The 19,984-nt window shown below is 68.4% G+C and overlaps 4 protein-coding genes across 6 annotated transcripts; 1 reads left to right on the top strand and 3 right to left on the bottom strand.

Annotated features, from left to right (window-relative positions):
- Positions 1 to 436: 436 nt before the first annotated feature.
- SNTB2 (syntrophin beta 2) lies at positions 437 to 7,603 on the bottom strand. The gene is made up of 7 exons (XM_074881792.1): positions 7,149 to 7,603; positions 3,687 to 3,897; positions 3,115 to 3,328; positions 2,502 to 2,644; positions 2,144 to 2,340; positions 1,876 to 2,057; positions 437 to 1,681 (listed from the first exon to the last, which is right to left on the bottom strand). Exons 1-7 carry the CDS (start codon positions 7,573 to 7,575, stop codon positions 1,589 to 1,591), a joined length of 1,467 nt encoding a protein of 488 aa, XP_074737893.1. The 5' UTR covers positions 7,576 to 7,603; the 3' UTR covers positions 437 to 1,588.
- A 662-nt stretch (positions 7,604 to 8,265) lies between these two features.
- Positions 8,266 to 13,335, bottom strand: UTP4 (UTP4 small subunit processome component). 2 transcript variants are annotated; one of them, XM_074881759.1, is made up of 16 exons: positions 13,108 to 13,335; positions 12,684 to 12,875; positions 12,489 to 12,573; positions 12,282 to 12,371; positions 11,959 to 12,167; positions 11,643 to 11,814; positions 11,464 to 11,555; positions 11,042 to 11,138; positions 10,611 to 10,675; positions 10,358 to 10,480; positions 10,049 to 10,208; positions 9,628 to 9,734; positions 9,356 to 9,451; positions 8,968 to 9,153; positions 8,722 to 8,832; positions 8,266 to 8,468 (listed from the first exon to the last, which is right to left on the bottom strand). In XM_074881759.1, the coding sequence occupies exons 1-16, from the start codon at positions 13,264 to 13,266 to the stop codon at positions 8,352 to 8,354; spliced, it is 2,061 nt and encodes a 686-aa protein (XP_074737860.1). In that variant the 5' UTR covers positions 13,267 to 13,335; the 3' UTR covers positions 8,266 to 8,351. The 2 variants fall into 2 exon arrangements, with proteins under 2 accessions (XP_074737860.1, XP_074737861.1); XM_074881760.1 differs by lacking the exon at positions 12,282 to 12,371.
- Positions 13,336 to 13,371: 36 nt separating this feature from the next.
- Positions 13,372 to 14,828, top strand: CHTF8 (chromosome transmission fidelity factor 8). 2 transcript variants are annotated; one of them, XM_074881763.1, is made up of 4 exons: positions 13,372 to 13,451; positions 13,863 to 13,895; positions 14,007 to 14,124; positions 14,213 to 14,828. In XM_074881763.1, the coding sequence occupies exons 2-4, from the start codon at positions 13,873 to 13,875 to the stop codon at positions 14,423 to 14,425; spliced, it is 354 nt and encodes a 117-aa protein (XP_074737864.1). In that variant the 5' UTR covers positions 13,372 to 13,451; positions 13,863 to 13,872; the 3' UTR covers positions 14,426 to 14,828. The 2 variants fall into 2 exon arrangements, with proteins under 2 accessions (XP_074737864.1, XP_074737862.1); XM_074881761.1 differs by lacking the exon at positions 13,372 to 13,451 and having other exon boundaries at positions 13,755 to 13,895.
- A 331-nt stretch (positions 14,829 to 15,159) lies between these two features.
- Positions 15,160 to 18,001, bottom strand: HAS3 (hyaluronan synthase 3). The gene is made up of 3 exons (XM_074881553.1): positions 17,357 to 18,001; positions 16,724 to 16,825; positions 15,160 to 16,640 (listed from the first exon to the last, which is right to left on the bottom strand). The coding sequence occupies exons 1-3, from the start codon at positions 17,975 to 17,977 to the stop codon at positions 15,717 to 15,719; spliced, it is 1,647 nt and encodes a 548-aa protein (XP_074737654.1). The 5' UTR covers positions 17,978 to 18,001; the 3' UTR covers positions 15,160 to 15,716.
- Between the last annotated feature and the right edge of the window lie 1,983 nt (positions 18,002 to 19,984).

Here is a 19,984-nt window from a genome sequence, read left to right as displayed (position 1 = left end):
TGTGACTACAGACACCCCGCACGTGTGCACACGCCTACAAGCGCTCAGTGTGTGGGTGCACACACGCCCCCCCTCCCCCCTCCACTTGTATATGTGTGTGTGTGTGTGCGCACACCCATGTACACACCCCACACACCCCTCTATGTGTGCATGTGCACACTCCCCACACACACACACACACACCCCCCACAAACACCTGTGTGTGTGTGTGTACACTCACCTCCATGTACCCCCCCACCCACCTGTATGTGTGCACACACACCCCCCCTATGTACATCCCCCAAAACACCTGTGTGTGTGCACACGCACCCCCTCCCTACACACACACGTGCTGTACTGGGAATTAACTGCCCCCACCAGCAGACACCCCCCCACCCCGTGACACCCACCAGCCTGCCCCGACCCCCCCAGAGTGAGACTCGGAGCCCCCCGAAAAGGCAATATCTGATATAAATAGCGATTTACAAAGAATACAAAAATAGAAGGGGTGTGCGGCGCCCAGGGCTGGGGGGGGGGGGGCGGGACCTGTAGTGCGTGTGTGCAAGCTCCAACCCCGGGCTGGGGGCTGGCACCCCACAGGACCCCCCCCAGCCAGCGCAGCCCCCCCAGAAAGCAGAAAAATGTGCAGAGGAGTTTGGCTGAGGGGTAACGGGGCCTCAGCCGGGAGGGGGAGCCCTTGGGTGGGGGGTCCTGCTCCTGCCATCCCCGGGGCTCCCCCCAGCACCCCGGGATGTGGGAGTTGCCCCCCCCCCCCCCGGTGGTGGGGGTGGGGGGGTGTGAGGGAAAGTACAAAAAGCAAAAGTGCATCAATCTACACGTCCTGCCCGTCTTGGGGGGCAGCGCAGCTCGAGGAGGGGGGCAGTAGGGGGGGCAGCCCCAGCCCCCCTGCCCGGGGCAGCAGAGACACAACCGTTTGTTTTCTGGCTTTGGGAGGTTGGGGGGGGGGGTCACTGCTGCACCCTGCCCCAGCAGCGGGAAGGGGGGGGGGGGCCCTGCTTGCACCCCAGCACGGGCCACAGTGACGAGCACCCCAGGACACCCCCTTTGTACCCATGAGCACCCCGAGTAAGACAAGTGTGCCCTCCCCCCCACCTCGAGCAGGGCAAGGGGAACCCCGTGCTGCAGCAATGGCGGGGGGGCCTCGCACCCCCAACCCCGTCCCACGCAGGGACAACGTGACCCACTTTGGGGGGAGCCCCAAGGCAGGGAGGGCGCTGGGTCCCCTCAGACATGGGGGGGGGGCACCGGGGGTCCCCCAGGCGTCGGGGCCGGGCTCGCCCCGCTCCAAGGCACAGGCGGTGAGATCAGTGATGGCTTCAGGCCCAGGGGGATTAAAGCTGGTGTCTGTGCCCCAGCCCCCCCGCTCTTTGTGCTGGGGGGGGCCAGGACCACTGGTGTGGACCAGGAGAGGCTCACAGCCCCCCCCTTCCTGGGGCAGCCGTCCTACGTATCCCTGTTGGCTCTCGGGGTAGCGGGGCCTGACCCCTGCAAGGCACTGGTGGGGCAGGAGGAGTGTGGGGGGCGGGCAGCCCCCTGCTTTCCCTGGCTGGTTTTGGGGAAGGGGGAGGCAGGTGGGGGCCGAGGCCACCTACGCCAGCAGCCCCATGCGGGTGACTTTGGCCGAGAGGAAGGTGTGCAGGACGAAGACGATGGGCTTGGGGCAGGAGTGCAGGTCCAGTGCCTGTAGGGAGGGGGGGAGGAAGATGAAGAAGGGTGTCAGCCCCCCCTCACCGGCACGCCAAACCCCAGGGGGGGCACCGGGGGTCTCGCTCCCAGTGGGTGCAGGCAGCCGCCATGCTGCGGGGATGGCGGGAAGTGGGAGAAGAACCCCCACCCCAAACCCCAGGGTGAGCCCGGGGGCTGCCCCCTCCTCACCAGCTCCCCCTCGGGGCCCCCGAAATCCAGGTAGAGGGTCCTGATGCCGTCATCCGCCGACATCTTCAGCCTCTCATAGGGGTAGCGGAAGAGGACGCTGCCGCCTGGCTCCTCGCGGCAGATGGTGAAGCCGCCCTCGTAGTGGATGGAGAGCTGCACCTCCTGCCCGCCCAGCGTGCAGCCTGCAGGCAGCGGCACGGCTCAGCCCCCCCCCGGGGAGGGAAAGGGGGAGCCCCCAGGGGTGTCCCCCCACCACCCCAGCACTCACCCACAGACACCTCCTTGATCAGCTCGGCGGCGGCGTGGCAGCCCTGGACGAGGACGCGTGTCCAGGAGGAGAGGTCGCGGTGGGTCTCCACGCGGAAAACGTGCATCTCCACGCCCTGGCGAGAGCCCGTCCGGGTGGCAAAGGTCAGCTCCGAGCCCAGCGCGGGCGAGCGGCGGCCCGAGCCTGAGTGGACCAGCCTGAGGGGGAAATGGATGGAGGCGGGGTCAGGGGGGCGATGGCGTTTCAGGGTCTCCCCTCGCTGCTCTGGCAAGAGGCACAAGCGGAAGAGCTGGATGCAGCCGAGGGGAGCCAGTCCCCGGAGGACACAGGTGGTCAGATCCAGCCCTTGTTGGCCCACCTGGTAGCCACCAGCGGGTAGCTGTGGCACGGGGAGGCCCAGGCATCCCTGGTCCAGGGCATGCCGTCGTAGAGCAGCAGGTCCTTCTCTGTCACTGCCATGAGGACTGGCCGCCACTGCTGCCGCCCCCCGTCCAGCCGTGCCTGCGAGAGACAGGAGGGCATAGTGAGGGGCACCAGGGCTGCGGGCAACCAGGCAACCCCGCTCCCTAGACCCCAAGCCAGCGGCTCCGCATTGCCGGGCTCTCGGCAGCATCCATGTAAAGCTGGGCAAGGTGCTGCCGAGGGCGGGCGAGCTGGGAGCAGCCCCCCGGGGGACCCCGCTGCTGGGGCCGAGCTCATCGCAGTGCCCAGGCAGGCTGTGGCTCTTGGGTGGTGAATTCATGGAAAAGTGATGGGATGAGGAGCGTCTCCAGCTGGAAAATCCCAGCGGGAACAGGAGCTGAGGGCATAGGAAGTGCTGCCTTCACCGGGGCACAGCCGAGGAACGGGAGCGCGGCAGAGCCCGGTGCCCGCGGCAGCAGCAGCTCTCTCCAGCTGCAACCACAACCCCGCCGGGCAGTGCCTGTCCCCCCCCAGAACAGCATTTTCAGAGCAGCCCCGGCGGCACATACCTGCTCGGCCAGCCAGGCGATGTGCTTCACCTCCCTGCCGCCGGCCGCCGCACCGCCGCCGATGCCCAGCGTGGCGTTGAGCTCCGCCAGGACCTGGGGGAGCAGCGCGGTGATGTTGGCGTGCAGGGCCGTGAACCAGGAGTGCGCCGTCGCCGTGTCCTTGCAGCGCAGGATCAGGGTGTTCCTGCTGTCCGGCGAGTGCAGCTCGATCAGCCTGCGAGGGGACGCGGCGCCGGGTGGGACGGGAGCGCTCGGCTGAGCGGGTCCCTGCCCAGCCAACTGGCCGCACTGGTTTGGGGTTCCGGCCGTGCCAGGGACCTGCCAGCAGGCAAAGCCAGGGGGATCTGCAGGACCCCACTTCTGTGGGGATGGGAAGCTGCCAGCCACCCTCAGGGACTTGGGGGGGGTGGGTCACGGCACATCCCTGGCCCCAGCCAAAACCCCCCCGGACTTTCCTTTCACGGCTCAGAGGGGAAAGCGGGAAGTCCTCAGGGGGGTCTGTGGGAAGGGGGCTCCCCCACACCAACAACCGCCAGGCTGGTGGGGGGGCCACGGGCAGCCCCTGCCCTCACCTGTTCTCCAGGTCGGGCATGCTGAGGTTCCTGGCGGCGAAGCACATCTTCAGGGGGATCACTTTGCGATCGCGGGGGCCCTGGTGCTGGGGGGACCCCGAATCCTCGCTGCCGCTCAGGCTGGGCGACTGCGGGGCGGCCCCCTCCCACGGCAGGTCTGACACCAGCGACGGCTTCTTGATGTAGGGGGTCACCTCCCGCATGAACTTCACTGTGGGAGGGAGTGGGGGCGTCAGCTTAGGGCTGGGCAGGGGCCCTGCACCCCTATACCACAGCCCTGAAACCCAAGGGGGTGTCTTGTGTCCACCCCCCACATGCCAGCCAGTCCTCTGGGGCTGCAGGACCCCCCCTCCAGCAGCACCAGCCCCAGGGAGCTGAACTCACTCCTCCAGCCTTGTACTGCAGGCAGGCAGCAGGCAGGGGACAGGAAAGGGGGTACCCTGCCCTCCCGCCCCGGGGGGGGTGTGGCAGACCTGGAAAGGCCTGGGGACGGGGTCATGGCCCGGAGGGTCCCACCCTGCCCCGCGACGGAGATGCCCCGAGCTGGAGACAGGCGCTGGCAGCTCATCCCCGTTACGGGCAGCCGGCGCGGGCGTAGGAAGGGGAAGGCGACAGCGCAGCACAATGGGGCCGGGCAGGAGGTCAGGCTGCAGCCCATCCTGAGCCGCCCCGGCCGCCGCACCGTGAGGACGGCACCGGCCAAGTTTCCAGCGCCGCAGGCGCTGACGGCAGGCTGACCCCGCGCTGCCGCTCACGCCTGCCAGCGGCCTGCCTCCGATCCCAGGAGGAGGAGGAGGAGGGTTTGCAGCCAGGACATCCCGCTGCACGCTCCTCTCCAGGCCAGGCAGGAAGGAAGGAGGCACCGGCTGCAATTCCCTCTGGACCGTCCCTCCCCAAACACCACCCAGCCCAGCCAGGCCAACCGGCCCATCGGCGCTTTGCCGGAGCGGGAGGGGATCCCCCCGCCACGGAGGCTGACGCCTGCCTGCAGTGCAGGCAGGGAGATGCCGGCAGGGACGGGGAGCAGGCAGGCCGGCCCCCCGCCCTCCCGCCAGATTTGCTGAGCTGAGCAGCGCGGTGGGGACGTGCTGCCACGAGGCGCTTGTCCTTGCTGCGGGCAGCAAACGAGTTAATATTAGCCTCCCGCTGCGCTGATCCCGGGATTACTGCCGTCCCCATGCACGCCTAATCCCGCTGCCTGGCCAGGCAGGGCAGCGCCGCGGGGCCGCTCGGCAGCTGTTTGCCAGATGTGGGCAGCTGCCTCCAGCACTGGCCACAAGCCCGGCACCCTCCAGCCAGCCTGCAGTGCCCGTGCCAACCTTCACCAACCACCGCCTGGAGGGCCAGCCTTGCCAAGAACCCCCGGGGCCAGGAGGGCAAGAGGCCAAGCCAGGTGCTGTCGGAGGAGCGTGGGCTTGGCGGGGCCGTGGCCACCATGGTGGCTCTCAGTGGCGGCTGGGACCACCGGGGAAGAGCACCCCAGCACCGAGCGGATGCACCAGACCGTGTCTGTCGTGGGGACGGCAGCAGAGCCAGCTCCCTGCTTTCGGGGGGACGCAGCTACAGCACGCACAGGAGCATGGAGCCCCTCATACCAGCGGGTGCAAAACTGGCACCTGCAACCACCCCTTCTGCTTCTGGCAAGCTGGCGGCCGGCACACAGCCGTCCCAGCACAGCCGCTGCCGCCCCGCCTACGCGCTCACCGCAAAGGAAACCCGGCCGCCGTCTGCACCCCTCGCCCCACCTGCCGCAGCGAGGCTGCTGCTCCGGCTGCACGGCAACGCCGGGTTAGCGCCAGCCTCGCTGGCGAGCCCCCATGCACCACCCCGACACCATCGTCCATCCGCAGGGCCGGGGGCACCCTCCTGCCACTGGCACCCGGAGGGGAAACACCAAAGTTTGCACATGGGTCGGGTTTTGCAACCGGCCTTCCCCTTCGCCGGCGCCCGGCCAGCCGATGCGCCCGCCGGCCGACAGCTCGGCCCACAGCTCCCCTGCCGAGGCGGAAGGGCTCCCTTCCCCCAGCGCGCCGGGTGCCTGCAGGCACCCCAAGAGGAAGGTGCCCAGGGCGGGTCCCTATGGCCAAACCCAGGGGGCTGCCAGCCCCACCGGGGTGCCGGCGTGGGACCAGTGCTCTCGTGCTCCACCACCGGCCCGGAGCCCCGGTGAAGCCCTGGCACTTGCCCAGTCTGCCAGAGCAGTGGCACCTCCGGGGGCTGGCAAGGCGGGACGGGGTGGGACGGTGCAGCCAAGGTCTTCCCCAGCCCTGCAGATGCCAGCCAGGGGCCAGACCGTACCGCCAGGCTGGGGGGCAGCCGCAGCCGTCAGACGAGCAGCCCCGCGGCCCTGACGCCGGCGGGAGGGGAAGGGGCGGCTGCTGTGGCGCTCGTGCCCGTGGCGGAAACGGACAAACACACCGCGGGGCCGGAGCTCCTGGGGGACAGGATCAAACAGCCGAGCAGCGCGGGACGGGAGCGAGGGGAAGGACACAGTGGGGGACGGTGAATCCTGTGGGAACTCTCGCCGCTCTGATGGTGGCCCTGGTTTAAACACCAAGCCCAACGCCACAGCTCTGCCTCGGCCCCCACAGCACCCCAACTGCGACCGAGCCACACAGGGCCACCCCGTACATACGTCCACGCCAGAACCCACCCACCCACCAGGAGCAGGTGGGCAAGCAGGAGCCCTCGTCACCAGGGTCAGCCCAGCGCCTACCAGGCGCCGGAGCCACCGGGCAGCTGCACATGCCACCCTGACCCGCAGCACGGGGGGTTCGTGTCCTCAGGGGTGCCCGGGGCGCGGTGCCCCATGGCACGAGCCCCGTGCCGCTGGGCCAGGCGGGTCCTGCCTGAGCTTGTCGGGCTGCCGGGAACAGGTTGGGCAGGAGCAGGTGGCTCAGCCAGGACAGCCCCAAACCAGCTGGGCTGTGGGCACGGAGCCCGCGGGGACATGAGCAGACCCCAAACCCACCCCCCGGGGAGCCACAGCCCTCGCTGGGGACTCGGGGGGCACAAGGAGCCACCCCAGGGGGCAGCTCTGACCCCGAACATGGGGGACAACCTGTGCTGTGGGGACACTGCAGCTGGGGGACTCCAGGTCTGTCCCGGGAGGGGACACGGCAGCAGAGGTGACCCATCCTTGTCCCCAGCTGGGAGGGGTCCCCATCCCGCCGCAAGCAGGAGCACCCCAGCCTGGGAGGGGACACCCCTGTCCCTATCCCTGTGCCAGGCAGGGGCACGCTGGGACCCAGCACCGGGGTTGGGGGTTTTGGAGGGGATACTCGAGAGGGGTGGGGGAAGTGAGGTCCCACAACCCGAGAAGGGGCCCAAGGAGAGGTCCGGGAGGCCGGTGACAGCGGCAGGGGAGTGTTGTGGGAGCCGGTAATGGGGCGGGGGGGGGAAACCCGGGAGAGGAGGGAGGGAGCACCGGGGGCCGGTACCGGGGTCGGGGCGAGGCGGTACCTTCGAGGATGACCTCTCTCCCGGCTCGCTTCAGCGCTTGGACGGCTTGATCGTGGGTGGCATCCCGGAGATCAACGCCGTTAACGGCGAGGATGGCGTCGCCCAGACGGAGCGCCCCGCTCCGTTCCGCCGCCAGCCCCGGGAAGATACGTGAGATGAGCACCGGCATACGATTCTCCCGACCTCCCTTGATGCTGATACCGAGCCCTCCCGCCTCCGCCTTCACCACCCGCACCCTCCGCACGCAACCGGGCGCCGCCTCCGCGTTGCCGTTAACCACGCCGTTAAGCACCGCCGCTTCGCCGCCTCCCGGTTCCGCCGTCAGGCTCAAGGCTTCGCCGCTCAGCTCCGCCGCGACCCGCACCCAGCGCTCCCGCAGCAGCAGCTCCAGCAGCCCCGTTTTGCAGGCGCGGGTCCACACGGCCATGCCGATGCCGCCGCCGCCGCCGCGGACCGGGGAGAAGGGGCGTGGCCTGCAGGGCAGGGGGCGTTGTCGAGACACCACGCCCCCCCCGCCCGCATGGCGCGCTGCGGTAGGCTCTGCGCTGCGGGGGAGGAGGGGCCTAGACACGCCCCACCCCTCCTGCCGGCGCGACCAATAGCGGACAAGCGCCTCTGCTGGGATTGGAGGGAGGGGCGGGGAAGCCCCGCCCAGCGCGCCCTTTCCCGCCCCGCTCTCCATTTCCCCTCAGTAAAGGGGGAAAGAACATGGGGTGACCCCCCCATCACCCCAAAATCCTGCTCCCTCCAGGCCCAGCCCTGCTGTTGCCCCCCCACCCTCCAGGACTAACAGGGGAGGGCCCAGCACAAACTGGGAACAGGATACTGGTGTTACTGGAAGGGCTGGAGAAGGGCCTGGCTTTGGCAGAGGGACCCCGCTCCGCCCCAGTCCCACCAGTACGCAGCTGCCAGCTCTGGTCTGGGGAGCCGGGGCCTCTCCCGAGGTGCGGAGCTGGGGCGCGACGCTGCCCGGCGGCGAGAAGGCAGATGTGGGGTGACACCTTGGCTCCACAGCCCCGGGAGGAGGAGGAGGATGGGCACGGGAGCCCTGAGGTAGCCAGCTCCTGTGACACCAGGGAGCCCCGCAGGGCAAGGACAAGCCCCGAGCCCGCAGCCATACAGAACAGGAGGTTTTATTCCTCCTACAGTGCCCTGGGAAAGCAGCGCACGGAGTTTCTGCGGCTGGAGCGGCTCGTTCTGCTCTCAGGTGCCGAATTTCTTCTGTTGGATGGGAAGAGGCAGCTGGGTCTTGATGTCCATGATGGGTCGCTCCACCATCACCAGGCAGTTCTCGTCCAACAGATCCGCGAAGAGCAGGGGCTGTGGGGCAGGGAGGGGGCAGGAGGTGGGGGCTGGCCCGGATTGGCCACGCAGAGCTGCCCTGCAGCCAGCTCCGGCTTCGCCGTAACCAGGGGCAGTGTCTGGGGCTGCACGCTGCAGGAGAGCGCCCAGGGAAGCGGCTGCACCACGACAGGGACCGAGACCGAGCTCTGCTCTGCCGTCTGCGCACTGGTACGGCACTGGGAGCCACTGGGTACCCCCCCAGCACGCACCCAGCAACACCATCACCCACCTGGAACTTCTTACAGATCTTGAAAGCGTGGAGCTGCCGCTTCCTGGCCGTCTCCGGGAGCTGCTTCAGGGTGCCCTGGTTCATCAGGAGGGCACTGTTGTCTGGCAGGGGCTGCGATGAGAGCGCACGGCACACATCAGCGCTGCCCGGACCCCCACGCTCCCCTCCCTCCGCTCCCGGCGTGGCCACGCAGGGGAGATGCCCTGGGCACAAACCCAGCCCTCCCACCCCAGCCCACGGGCTCACCAGGGACTTGTCGAGGACGCAGAACATGTAGATGTCGTGGAGCAGGATGTGTGAGGGGTTCTTGGGGTTGAAGGTGATGTGGGTGATGGGTGAATCCCTCTCCAGCCAGACCCGGTGCAACCCGCAGCTCTGCACCGTGCGGCTCCAGGCCGTGTACTGCTTCTCGGGGATACTGAACTCAAACAGCTGGAGAGACAGGGCGGCTCGTGAGGTTTGGTTTGCCCTGGTATCACCCCCACGCCGGCACATGGGCAGCTCCAGTCAGGCCACGAGCTCCTGCCAGGACCGGGGAAGGCCAGCTGGCTTCCCTGTGTGGCCAGAAGCCCCGAGGCCAGGGAGAGAGTCGCCGGGCCAAGGCCATGAGGTCTACAACCAGGAAAGCTCCTACCTGCTGGTCGGAGTAGGCGATAACGAGGTTGTTGGTGACAGGGTGGATGGCCAGGGCCGTCACTGCACAGCTGTAGGTGGGCACCGAGCAGTGGTGCTGCAAGGTGGGAGGACAGAACGCTGACAGGAGCAACAGGGGCCACCTCCAACCCCCCCATTCCCACACGCCCACTTCTGGCCCTGCTCCGGGGACGCTTTTGGGGAGGGGACCACCGTCACCCACCCAGCCCGGGCAGGAGGGCAGCGGGGATCACTTCTGTGATCTGCTCCTACCTTGAAGCATTTCAGGTTGTAGATGTGGATGGCCCAGTCCCCACTGACAGCAGCCACCCAGTGCCCGTCTGCACTCGACGCCAGCAGGTAAACGGCCTCGGGGGACCCTGTGGAAACATCCCCACCCACTGTAACGGGTGCTTGGGCCTGCAAGGAGCCTCAGACCCACTCCCTAGGGGATATCCAGACCCTCATCCCCCCACCCCAACCCGGGCACCCCATTCCCCTACGTGTGTCAGGCCACAAGAGCGGCACAAACACAGGACAGAGGCTGCTGGGGACGGGGGGGAAGGACCCACACTCCCCAGGGCAGGAAAGGGGGGACACGCTCAGCCCCGCACACCCCTCTGCACCCACAGCAGGAAGGGGACGTGCAGCCCAGGGACCCCCAGCACCTCCCCAGCTCCCCACCAGCCCGAACCTGAGGGCGGCCGTAACGTGTGTTGGTGTTTGCAGCCCCCCGGCTCCAGCAGCTGGAGGACGTGGACAGAGCCTCGAGCAGAGGCAACGAAGAGGCTGCTGGAATCGGAGGAGAACTGGAGCTGGTAGGCTGGGAGCAGCAGCTTGGGCATTTTGGGGACCTTGAAGCAGGGAGAAACCAGTGCTGGCAGTCACCTCCCGCTGCCACCCTCACTCCTGGCGAGCCACGGTGGCCATGGCAGCCCCCTGGGACACCACAGCCACCCACCCCCCCGTCCCCGGCGGCGGGGCGGCCCGTCGCCCTCCTCACCTTCTTAATGCTGACGCCGTTGCCCTCGTATTGCACGCGGTAGAGGTGGAAGCGGGAGGCTGTGGAATAAGCGACCCAGCTGCCACAGGGCGAGACGCAGCTGCAGTAAATGTGCTCCGGACCCTGGGAACGCAAAGGGGCTGAGCGGGGCCCGTGAGATTCCCCCGGCAGCCCAGCACACGCGGCTCAGCTCTCTGAGGGAGAGCGCAGGGGCACGTGCCAGGGCGGGCGCCTGGCCCCAGCTCAGCCCTACCTTGCTCTTGAGCTGCACAAGGTGCTCGGGCATGCGGCACAAGGGAAGGACCTCGCCGTCCTTTCCTGGGATGACAAAAAAAAAACCACGCGGCGCATCACTGACTGTTGAGAAAACCGCACCGGAGCTGTCAAGCACCACCTGAGGGAGACGCCAGACCCTTCCCCAAGGGTTCACCCGAGGCTGAACTCCCCAGGGCCCGGCCCAGCTCCGCTGGAAGCGCGAGCACAGCCTCACACCGACCGCGCAGCCCAGGGGCTGGGAAAGGCAGCCCTGCCCGCGGCCATCACACCAGCGCAGAGCTGTGGGGAGGAAGAAGCTCAGACTAAACCACCCCCGCTGCTGCCCAAGCAGCAGGACAGTTCATGACTGAAATCCTGCAGGCAGCGCGGGCTCTGCCACAGGGCTCGCACTGGGGCTTTGCGACTCACCGGTCTCATCGGTGGAGCCGAGTCTCCAGAGCTCCAGGTGCTGGGAGAACTGGAAAAGGAGCAGCCGGGCCTTCCTGGCACAGGAGACGAGGCGTCGCTGCGTGCAGGAATGGGCAGACTGTCATGAACCCACACAGCAGAAAGGGCTGGGCCAAAGCCGAGACGCCCCGGGGTGCTGGAGACTCCAGGGCGGGGGAGAGGAAGGACTGGGTCCCGTGGGATGGGAACAGGGAGATGGAGACCCAGCAGGACCAGCAAGACGAGCTTGCCAACTCCTACCCCCTCACCCGTGCGGTGGCAGGAGCCTCCAGACGCGCCAGGGCCAGGGAGGGGACCCAGCGGGCCAGCCTTCTCCCGCAGGAAGAGCCAGCCCTGCCAGCCTGCCTCGCCAGGCACAAGACCCTGCTCCGAGGGGCACTCACGTGGGGGAAGGTGAATTTGCGGAGCGCTGCATCGTAGCTCTTCTTCTGCATCTTCTCCATCAACGGGCGGATCACCAGCTGGGCGTCCAGGCCTGGAAGCCAAGCAGAAATCAGCCAAATCGGTACCGGGGGCGGGGGGCAGAGACCCAAGCCCTCCTCGTGAAGGCGCCCAGTCCTACCCCCCGAGATGAGCGCCGTCGAGCTGTGTGCCACAGCTCGCACGTCGTGGGTGTGATGCTGGAAGGGCTTCGTCCGCACCCAGCGCTTCTCCAGGCTGCCTGCCTTCACTGGCAGCAGCTGGAACTGGTAGGTGGCCCCAGTTGAGGTGCCCACGATGATGCTGTCCTCCTCCTGGCGAGAGAAATGGGGATGGGGTTTGTGGGAGCAGAGCAGGGAGAATGAGAGGGCAGCGCCGGGAGGCAGGCAGGGACCGGCTGCCTCGCCCCTGAGTGCCTCCAGCCCAGCCCTGGGGGGACACGGTGGGGTCTCCCCTACCTCCGACACGGCCAGCGAGAGGACAGCCGAGGTGCTGACGGTGTGGGACTCCACCAGCGTCCCTCTCTCCCGGTCCCAGAACTGCACCCTCCCGAAGGAGTCCGAGGTGACGATGGTGCCGCTGGAGAGGAAGGCGATGCTCCACACGACGCACTCGCGCTTCACCTTCTGCACGTGGTAGTTCACCATGATCCTCTGCACCGTTTGGCCTGAGACAGGGGAAGGATGGTTGGGATCCCCTGCTCAAAGCGTGGGATGTGCCGGCGCTGAGGGTCCCTGGGGCGCAGGACAGGGCCGGGGTCACCCCTCGGAGCGTGAGTTACCTGAACAGACGTCGAACACGCGAAGGACGTCGATGGAGCCGGCCGCTATGTGAGTGTCTGACGGGTGCCAGGAGAGGCACAGGATGCGGCCTGCGGGGAAGGAAGCTCCTGACCTGACCCCGGGGACTCACAGACCCTCGGTCACTGGGACAGACGGGAGGGACGGAAGGACGATGCCGCCGCAGCACCAAGCCCTCCTGGACTCACCTTTCCGCCTGTCCAGATTCCGCTCAAATTCGATCCCCCCAGGCACGACTTGGAAGAGTTTAACCGAGCCATCCTCACAGCCGATCTGCCAGAGGGTCGGGGTCAGCCCCGGTGGGACGGACGGACCCTCTCCCTCCGCCACCCCTGCTCCAGGGGTGGTAGAACCATCCCGGTCCCTGTCCCGGTCGCACTCACCGCCAGCTGGGTGCCGTTGCTGTTGGCCGCCATGCTCCAGATGGGCCCCCCGCACCCATCGACGGAGCGGGCTGCGCACAGCCGCGCCAGGTCGTACTCGGTGACCTCCCCGTTGAGGCCGGCCCCGAAGAGCCGGTCCCCCGCCGCCCAGCACAGAGCCTCCACCGACCGGGAGTCATGCCCGGGGATGACCTGGGGAGGGATGCCCGTTACCCCGCTGCACGGCCCGGTACGGCTCCGTACGGCCCGGTAGAGCTCGGTACGACCCGGTACAGCCTGGCCGAGCTTGGTACGGCTCCGTACAGCCCGACAGAGCTCGGTACGGCTCGGTATAGCCCGGTACAGTCCGACAGAGCCCGGCCCGGTCCGGTCCGGCCCAGACCAGCCTGGTACGGCTCGGCAAGGCCCGGCCCGGTCCCCTCACCTTCTCCTGGAAGTAGTTGACGGCGAAGTTATAGACCTCGACGGCGCCGTCGGTGCGGGCCAGGGCCAGGCGGGTGCCGCGGGGCTGGCAGGCCAAGCAGCGCACGCCGGCCGGCACCAGGCCGAAGAACCGCACCCGGTGCACCTCAAACTCCCCCATCCCGCACCGGGCCGGGCCCCGCCGCCGCTCCGCCCCGCGCGACCCCCACGTGCGCGCGGCGCGCACCGGAACCGGAAGTGGCGCCGTAACCCGACGGGAGGGGCGGGCGCGTCACCGGAAGCGGAAGTCGGAGCGCGGCGGGAGATTCGGGAGCTGCCGGGAGGAGGCTCCGGCCTAGGACGGGGGTGCAGGAGCGGGGCGGGGAGGGGGTGCGGGTGGGGAGTGGGAGGCGGGAGGGGCCCAGCCCACCGAGCGGCCCGGCCCCGGCGGCCCCCGCCCCGCCCCGCCGGAGGCCGCTGGAGGGCACCAGCGCCCCGCGCAACGGCGGCGGGGGGGGGGAGCTGGAGGGCTTGGAGGGGGGAGTCTGGGGGTCTGTGGGGCTCGGAGGGGAGAGTCTGAAGGTCTGTGGGGCCCGGGGGAGCTGCAGGACCTGGAATGGGGGGTCTGGGGGTCTGTGGAGCCTGGAGAGGGAAGTCTGGGGTGCCCGGGAGGAGCTGGAGGGTGGAGTCTGGGGGTCTGTGGGGCCCGGGGGAGCTGCAGGGCCTGGAGGGGCCCCGGCCCCCTGCGCTGACCATGTCTCTGCCGGTGTGTTGCAGGGCCCGGAGCATGGTGCAGATCGTCATCTCCAGGTGAGGCCACGGCAGACGACACGGCCCCGGGGGGGCCGGATCCTGCCCCCAGCAGCATCCCCCGGGCAGGCTTGGAGAGCCACTGGGTGAAGCCGCCTCTCTCACCTGCAGTGGTGGGGCCAGAGGCCTGGCGCAGTGGGTGCTGCTGGAGCTGCAGGGCGAGGTTGAACCCCGGCAGAGCGGCGGGCTGGAGGGGAGCCTCCTGGGAGACCTGCACTACACCCGGGAGGTGAGGCAGCCCCCTGCCACGTTACCAGGGCACAACCCCAGCAGCCGGGGCCCTGCCCACCCTCACCCTCCACCTTGGCTCTCTCCAGGGGGTCCCCGTACTCATCGTGGGCCACCACATCCTCTACGGGAGGGTGGTGCAGCTGGAGAAGCCCTTTGCCGTCCTGGTGAAGCGGGGAGGCAGCGAGGCGGAGCCTGCAGAGCCGCACGCCCACTATGCTGTCACCGCTCTCATCAAAACCAAGCTGCTCTTCAAAACCCGCCCCAAGCCCATCATCACCAACGTGCCCAAGAAGGTCTGAGGGCTCAAGCTGGTGGCCAGGAGCTCCACTCTGCTGCCGGCGAGATCCAGGGCTGGCCCCAGCCTCATCCATGTCCCATACAGAGGATTCCCAGGACCACCTCAGGGTGCTGGGTCCTGTGTCTGGGCACCCACAGCCCTTCCTGGGTCACTTGTCCCCCACAGTGACTTTAATTTCTGAGAGCTGCTGAGCTCTGGGGCACAAACGTGGCTGCTGACCCAGGCGAGATGGGTCCTGGTGGGCAGGAACCTCCTCCGAGCCCAGGCAGGGCTGTCCTCCCCACACACCATCCTTTTCTCTGTGCAAGTCTTTATTTTGACAAATCCATCGGGATATAAAAACAGACTTTTCCAAAATATGAAAAAAAGCCCGCAGGTTAAAAAATAAATAGATTTACAAACAATTAGCAATAAGTGTGAATACCAAAGAGCTACAAAAGTCTCCTAAAAAACCTCATATTAAATTAAACGAAACAATCTAAAAGCTCGATCGTAGAAAGGTTTTTAAGCCCTGAAAAAAAGAGGGCCCAGGGGAGACGACCGGGTGAATTCCCCAGGGGAGGGGAAAGGTTGGGAACCGGCTCTTCCCCACCCTCCTCTGTGTGCCCCAGCCCAAAACCCAGCGTCTCCCCGCTGTCTAGACAGAGGCCAGGTTGGTACGACGGGGCCAGGGCTTGGTCGCAGTGTCACCGCCAAGCCCCGGTTTCCCCAATTTCTGCGTGCCAGGGTCAAGGCTCTTTGGCAAAGCTGAAGGGAGGTGCTGCCCTCCCGGGGCAGCCGGACCCCCTGAAAGGGGCTGGAGGGAGCTGTGGGGGCTCCCCGTGGGTACGTGCCTGCACATACATCCGCCAGCGGTGCCAGAGACGGTGCCGCGTGGGGCCGTTTTGCCATAGCACCGTGGAGGTGGGGGAGACCGTGAAGTCCCCGTAGAAAGCACCGAAGGGTGGAGGGCCCAGCCACGGCGGCGGGGTGGGGGGAGCGTGGCCAGCAGCGCTCCACACAGCATGCGGGGGCGGGGGGAACACGCTGCTGGCACCCCCGCAGCACCGAGGCTGTGCCCAGCCCGGTGACAGGCAGCCCTGGAGCAGCCTCTCCCCGACCAGCAGCCTGTTTTGTAGAGAAACCTGAAAATAATTAGAAAAAACAAAACAACAACCAAAAAAACAACAACAACAAAAAAAAGCAAGACTTGATCAGAAACGCGGCGGCGGGCGCGCTCAGCGCTGCCCAGCACTGGCTGCGGGCAAGGAGGGGACCGGCAGCGGTCACCCCGGCACGCGCGGCCACACCGTCTAGACCTCGGCGAAGGCCAGCCGGCACTGCTCCTGCCGCTTGCCACAGCGGCGGGCCACGATGGCCAGGTAGAGGGTGAGCAGGGCCACCCAGTAGCAGGCGTAGAGGATGGCGCCCGAGATGAGGAAGGCCACCTCGGTCTCGCTGAAGAGGTCCTGGCTGTAGGCGGTGTAAGCCAGCCCGCCCAGCAGCACCGCCACCCACACCGACACCGGCAGCAGCCCCACGAAGTTCACCACGACGGTCCGGCGCCCCGACGTGCCCCAGCCCGACTTGTTGATGGTGGCGATGGCGAACATCTTGGCAGGCAGCAGGCTGGACATGTAGAGGAGGGCGTAGAGCGACATGAAGATCATCTCGGCGTTGCCGCGCAGGAAGCAGGCGTAGGTGGCCTTGATGATGCCCACGAGCTGCACCGTCAGCAGGAAGAGGAGGATGTTCCAGATGCGGCCGCGGTAGAAGAGCTGGATGACAGTAGCGATGAGGAAGAAGGGGAAGAAGCCGGTCACCACCGACTCGTAGGTCATCCAGAGGTGATGCTTGTGGAACCACAGGGCGTTGTAGAGCCACTCGCGGAAGTAGGACTTGCTCCAGCGGGTCTGCTGGTTGAGCCAGCGCAGGTAGCGGGTGGGCGTCTCCGTCAGGCACTTGGAGCGAGCCGTGTACTTGGTCTGGTAGCCCAAGCTGAGCACGCGGTTGGTGAGGTGCCGGTCGTCCCCGAAGCTGCATTTGCTGCCCAGGAAGGTCTGGTGGTACCAGTCCTCGAGGAACTGCTGCAGCAGAGCGTTGCGGTACATGCCCAGGGGCCCGCTGATGCACTGCACGCACCCGAAGTAGGACTGGCAGGCGCGCTCCACGTTGAAGGCCATCCAGTACCGCACGCTGCTCAGGAAGGAGATCCACGAGTCGTACTTGTTCAGGATCTGGGGAGGGGGACGGATGTGAGCCCCTGCACCGCTGAAAACCCCTCCCCACCCCGGGGTGCCCTCCCTCAAGGCCGGGCTACCTGGACGTCGCCGCCGACGCCGCCAACGCGGGGGTCGGCCTCCAGGATGCGGAGCATCTCGGCGGTGCAGGCGGGGTCCAGCACCGTGTCTGAGTCACACACCTGGGGGGCAGAGGGAACTGTCGAGCCCCGCTCCCCGCCGCCCACGCGCGCCCCGGCAGACGGCCCAACCCGCAGCCGGGCAAGCCCGAGCCGCGGCCGGCGAGACGAGGCAGAGCTCCGGAGACCGGCAGGCGGTGGCAGGGAGCGGAGCGTCCCGTGGTGCCCGGCCATCGCTGCCCCAAGGCCACCCAGCCCTGCCACGCGCACCACGGTGGGACCTGCCCCAGCCACTACCCCTCACCCACGTGTTTTGGGGGTGGGGGGCCTGGCACCCGCGGGGTGACACCAACTGGGGGCAGGGGATGCGAAACCCTCACAGGCAGCAGCGCTCGACCCCTCGGGCCACCCTGGTGGCTCTTCATCCCCAACCCCAGTGGCTTGAAGCCGGAGCGTGGGGCCGGATCCAGCACCGGGTGCTGCCGCTCCTGCTCCGTCCGCAGCCCCTCTGCCCGCCCACGCAGGCAGAGCGCTCGCTGCCCGCATCCTGCCTTCCCCCCGCCCTGCAACCGCTCACCCGGCCCATGCATCCACCTGGATGTAGTCCACGGAGTCTCCGAGCGCCCGGAAGGCCGTGTACATCACCTCCCGCTTCCCGCCCCACTTCTGGAGGATGCAGGAGTAGGTGCTGCCGCGCACCAGCGCCTGGACGCGGGCCAGCCCTTCCCGCAGCCCGGCCTCCGTCTCCCCCTCGCCCTGCGCGTGGAAGTTGCTCCTCCAGACGTAGCTGCCTGAGCGCTCGGAGCCCATCACGTCGTGGAAGATGTCCAGCATGTACGTGTCGTCGGGGCCGTTCCCGTCCACCACCATCACCACTTTGAGGTCGGGGAAGGCAATGCGCTTGACGGAACGCAGGCACTTCTTCAGGTAGTCGGGATCCTCCTGGTAAGCGGCGATGCAGAGGGCTACCGAGCGCCCCAGCCGCACCGGCCGCCCCTCGCCCCGCATGCGCCGGTGCTCCAGGAAGGCGAAGAGGCTCTGGATGAAGAGGTGCAGCCCCAGAATGGCCCCGTAGAGCCCGAAGGAGAGGTAGTGCTTCTCCGTATGGATGAACTGGTAGCCCGTGACGTAGGCGGCGAGGATGCCCCCCAGCACCGCCAAGGCAAAGAGGCTGGTCCCGACGACGCGCAGGGCCGTGGAGAGGCTCACTGGCATCTGGGGAGCAGGGACACACACACACACCGGGCGGCGTCAGGGCAGGGCCGAGAGCTCCCCACGGCCACCCTGCCCCTCGACGGTCACCGCTTTGGGGGTGAGACCTCCCCAGTGCCTCTGTGGGGCGAGGTGGGGGGGGCCAAGCATCCCACTGCACGTGGTGTCTGCACCCCCGAGCGGGGACGCGGGCGAGGGCCAGGCTGGAGGACAAGGAAGGGCACAGGGACATGGGGGACCCGGCCCCGGGGTGTTCCCAGGGCACGGCCACCCAGAGCCCCCCCCCGCCACAGCGGGACCCCTGGCAGTAGGGGCGGCAGCACCCGGCCCCCCACGCCGCTGCGGGATGGGGACCCGGGGACCGGCGGTGCAGGCAGCAGGGACAGGCAGCGGCAGGGACTGCAGAGCCGCACAGCGGGGTACGGCCGTGGGGAGGGGGGTGCGGGCAGGGCAGGGCAATGCAAGCGCGGGGGTGCAGGCAGGGAGGCACGGGCAGGTGAGGGGGTGCAGGCAGGTGAGGGGGTTGCACGAACACGTGGGGGTTGCAGGCAGGGGATGCAGGCAGGGCGCAGAGCCAGCTCCAGGGACCCCCGCGCCACCAGCAGCTCCCCCCGGACAGCCCCCACCCCTTCCCCAGTCCCCGGTGCAGCCGGTACCGGCTCCGCGCTGACGGTGGGGCCGCGGCCGGTCTCATAGCGCCGCGGGGGCGGGGGCGCCCCGAACCAGCACCGGCACTGGCGGGGCCGGGAGGGAGAAGGAGGGACCGGGACCGGGACCGGGACCGGGACTCACCGTGGTGGTACCGGTGCCGCCGCTCGCCCCGGCCGCCGCCGCCGCCGCTGTGAGCCCGGCCCGGCCCGCGCGGCCCCTTTATACCGCGGCGGGGCCGGCACCGCCCGCAGCCCGCGGGGGCCCCGCCCGGCACCGGCACCGGCACCGCCGGCACCACCCCCGGCACCGGCACCGGCACCGGCGCCGGCACCGCCCGCAGCCCGCGAGGACCCGCCCGGCACCGGCAGCACCTGGCACCGGCCCCAGCCCCGCACTGCGGGAGCGATGACCGGCACCGGCAGCACCGGGGACTGGCGCTGCACCGGCATCACCCGGCACTGGCATCACCGGGCACCGGTGTCACTCGGTGCGGCAGTGGGTGCCACGACACCGGCACCACACCAGGGACCGGCCACAGCTCATCATCCGGAGCAGCATTGGGCCACCTCAGGGTCCCCCCGTGCCCCCCCCCTCGGGGTCACCCCGTCCCCCCACCCCATTCGTAGGAGCCCCTCTTGTGATGCCCACGTGTAACCTATGTGTCCCCTCCCCGTGCCACCGTGTCCCCCCCCCATGGCTACAAGCCCCCTGGGGACACCTGGGGCCTGCCCCACCGTGTCACCCTGTCCCCATGGCAGGGCTAGGGCCATCCTGGGAACAGCAACCCCGTGCTGGTCACACACAACGTCCCTGCACCGGGCTGATGGCAGGGGACAACCAGCCCCGGGAGGGACCACGCTGAGTCCAGAGGAGCTACAGCCTCGACTGTGGGCTTAAATCCAACACTTTTGGGTTCCTCGCCCTCATACAGGCCATCGTGTCCCACTGGGCTGGGAGCCGGCTGCGAGGTGATGCCAGGATGAGGCCTGGACCCTCCCAGCCCCGGGAGATGGGGAAGGGGATCCCCCGGTGGGAGCACCCTTGACTGAAACCCACCAGCTGGAAACTCCCCACCGTAGGTGCCGGAGCAGCGCCCGGAGCAGGTGTCGAGGAACCGGTGAGCCCGCGGGCAGCGGGGACAGGGCTGGGACACCCCGGGACCCTTGGCACCACTGGTGGGGCTCCCACGTGGCCCGGCTGAGCGCAGCAGCACCGGGGTGTGGAGGTGCAAACCGCGGCACAGCAGGGTCAGACCCGGCGTGGTTGTGCCGGTGCCACAGCTGCAGCGCTGCCGGGCACAGGCGGCGTCCCCACGGCTTCAGGTGCCTGTCTGCAGGAAGCATGGAGGGGGACAGGGGA

This window comes from Strix uralensis, chromosome 12 (genome assembly GCF_047716275.1).
Source record: "Strix uralensis isolate ZFMK-TIS-50842 chromosome 12, bStrUra1, whole genome shotgun sequence".
NCBI lineage: Eukaryota > Metazoa > Chordata > Aves > Strigiformes > Strigidae > Strix > Strix uralensis.
The sequence above is the reverse complement of the archived record's forward strand: the minus strand, read 5'-3'. Positions and strand labels throughout refer to the sequence as shown.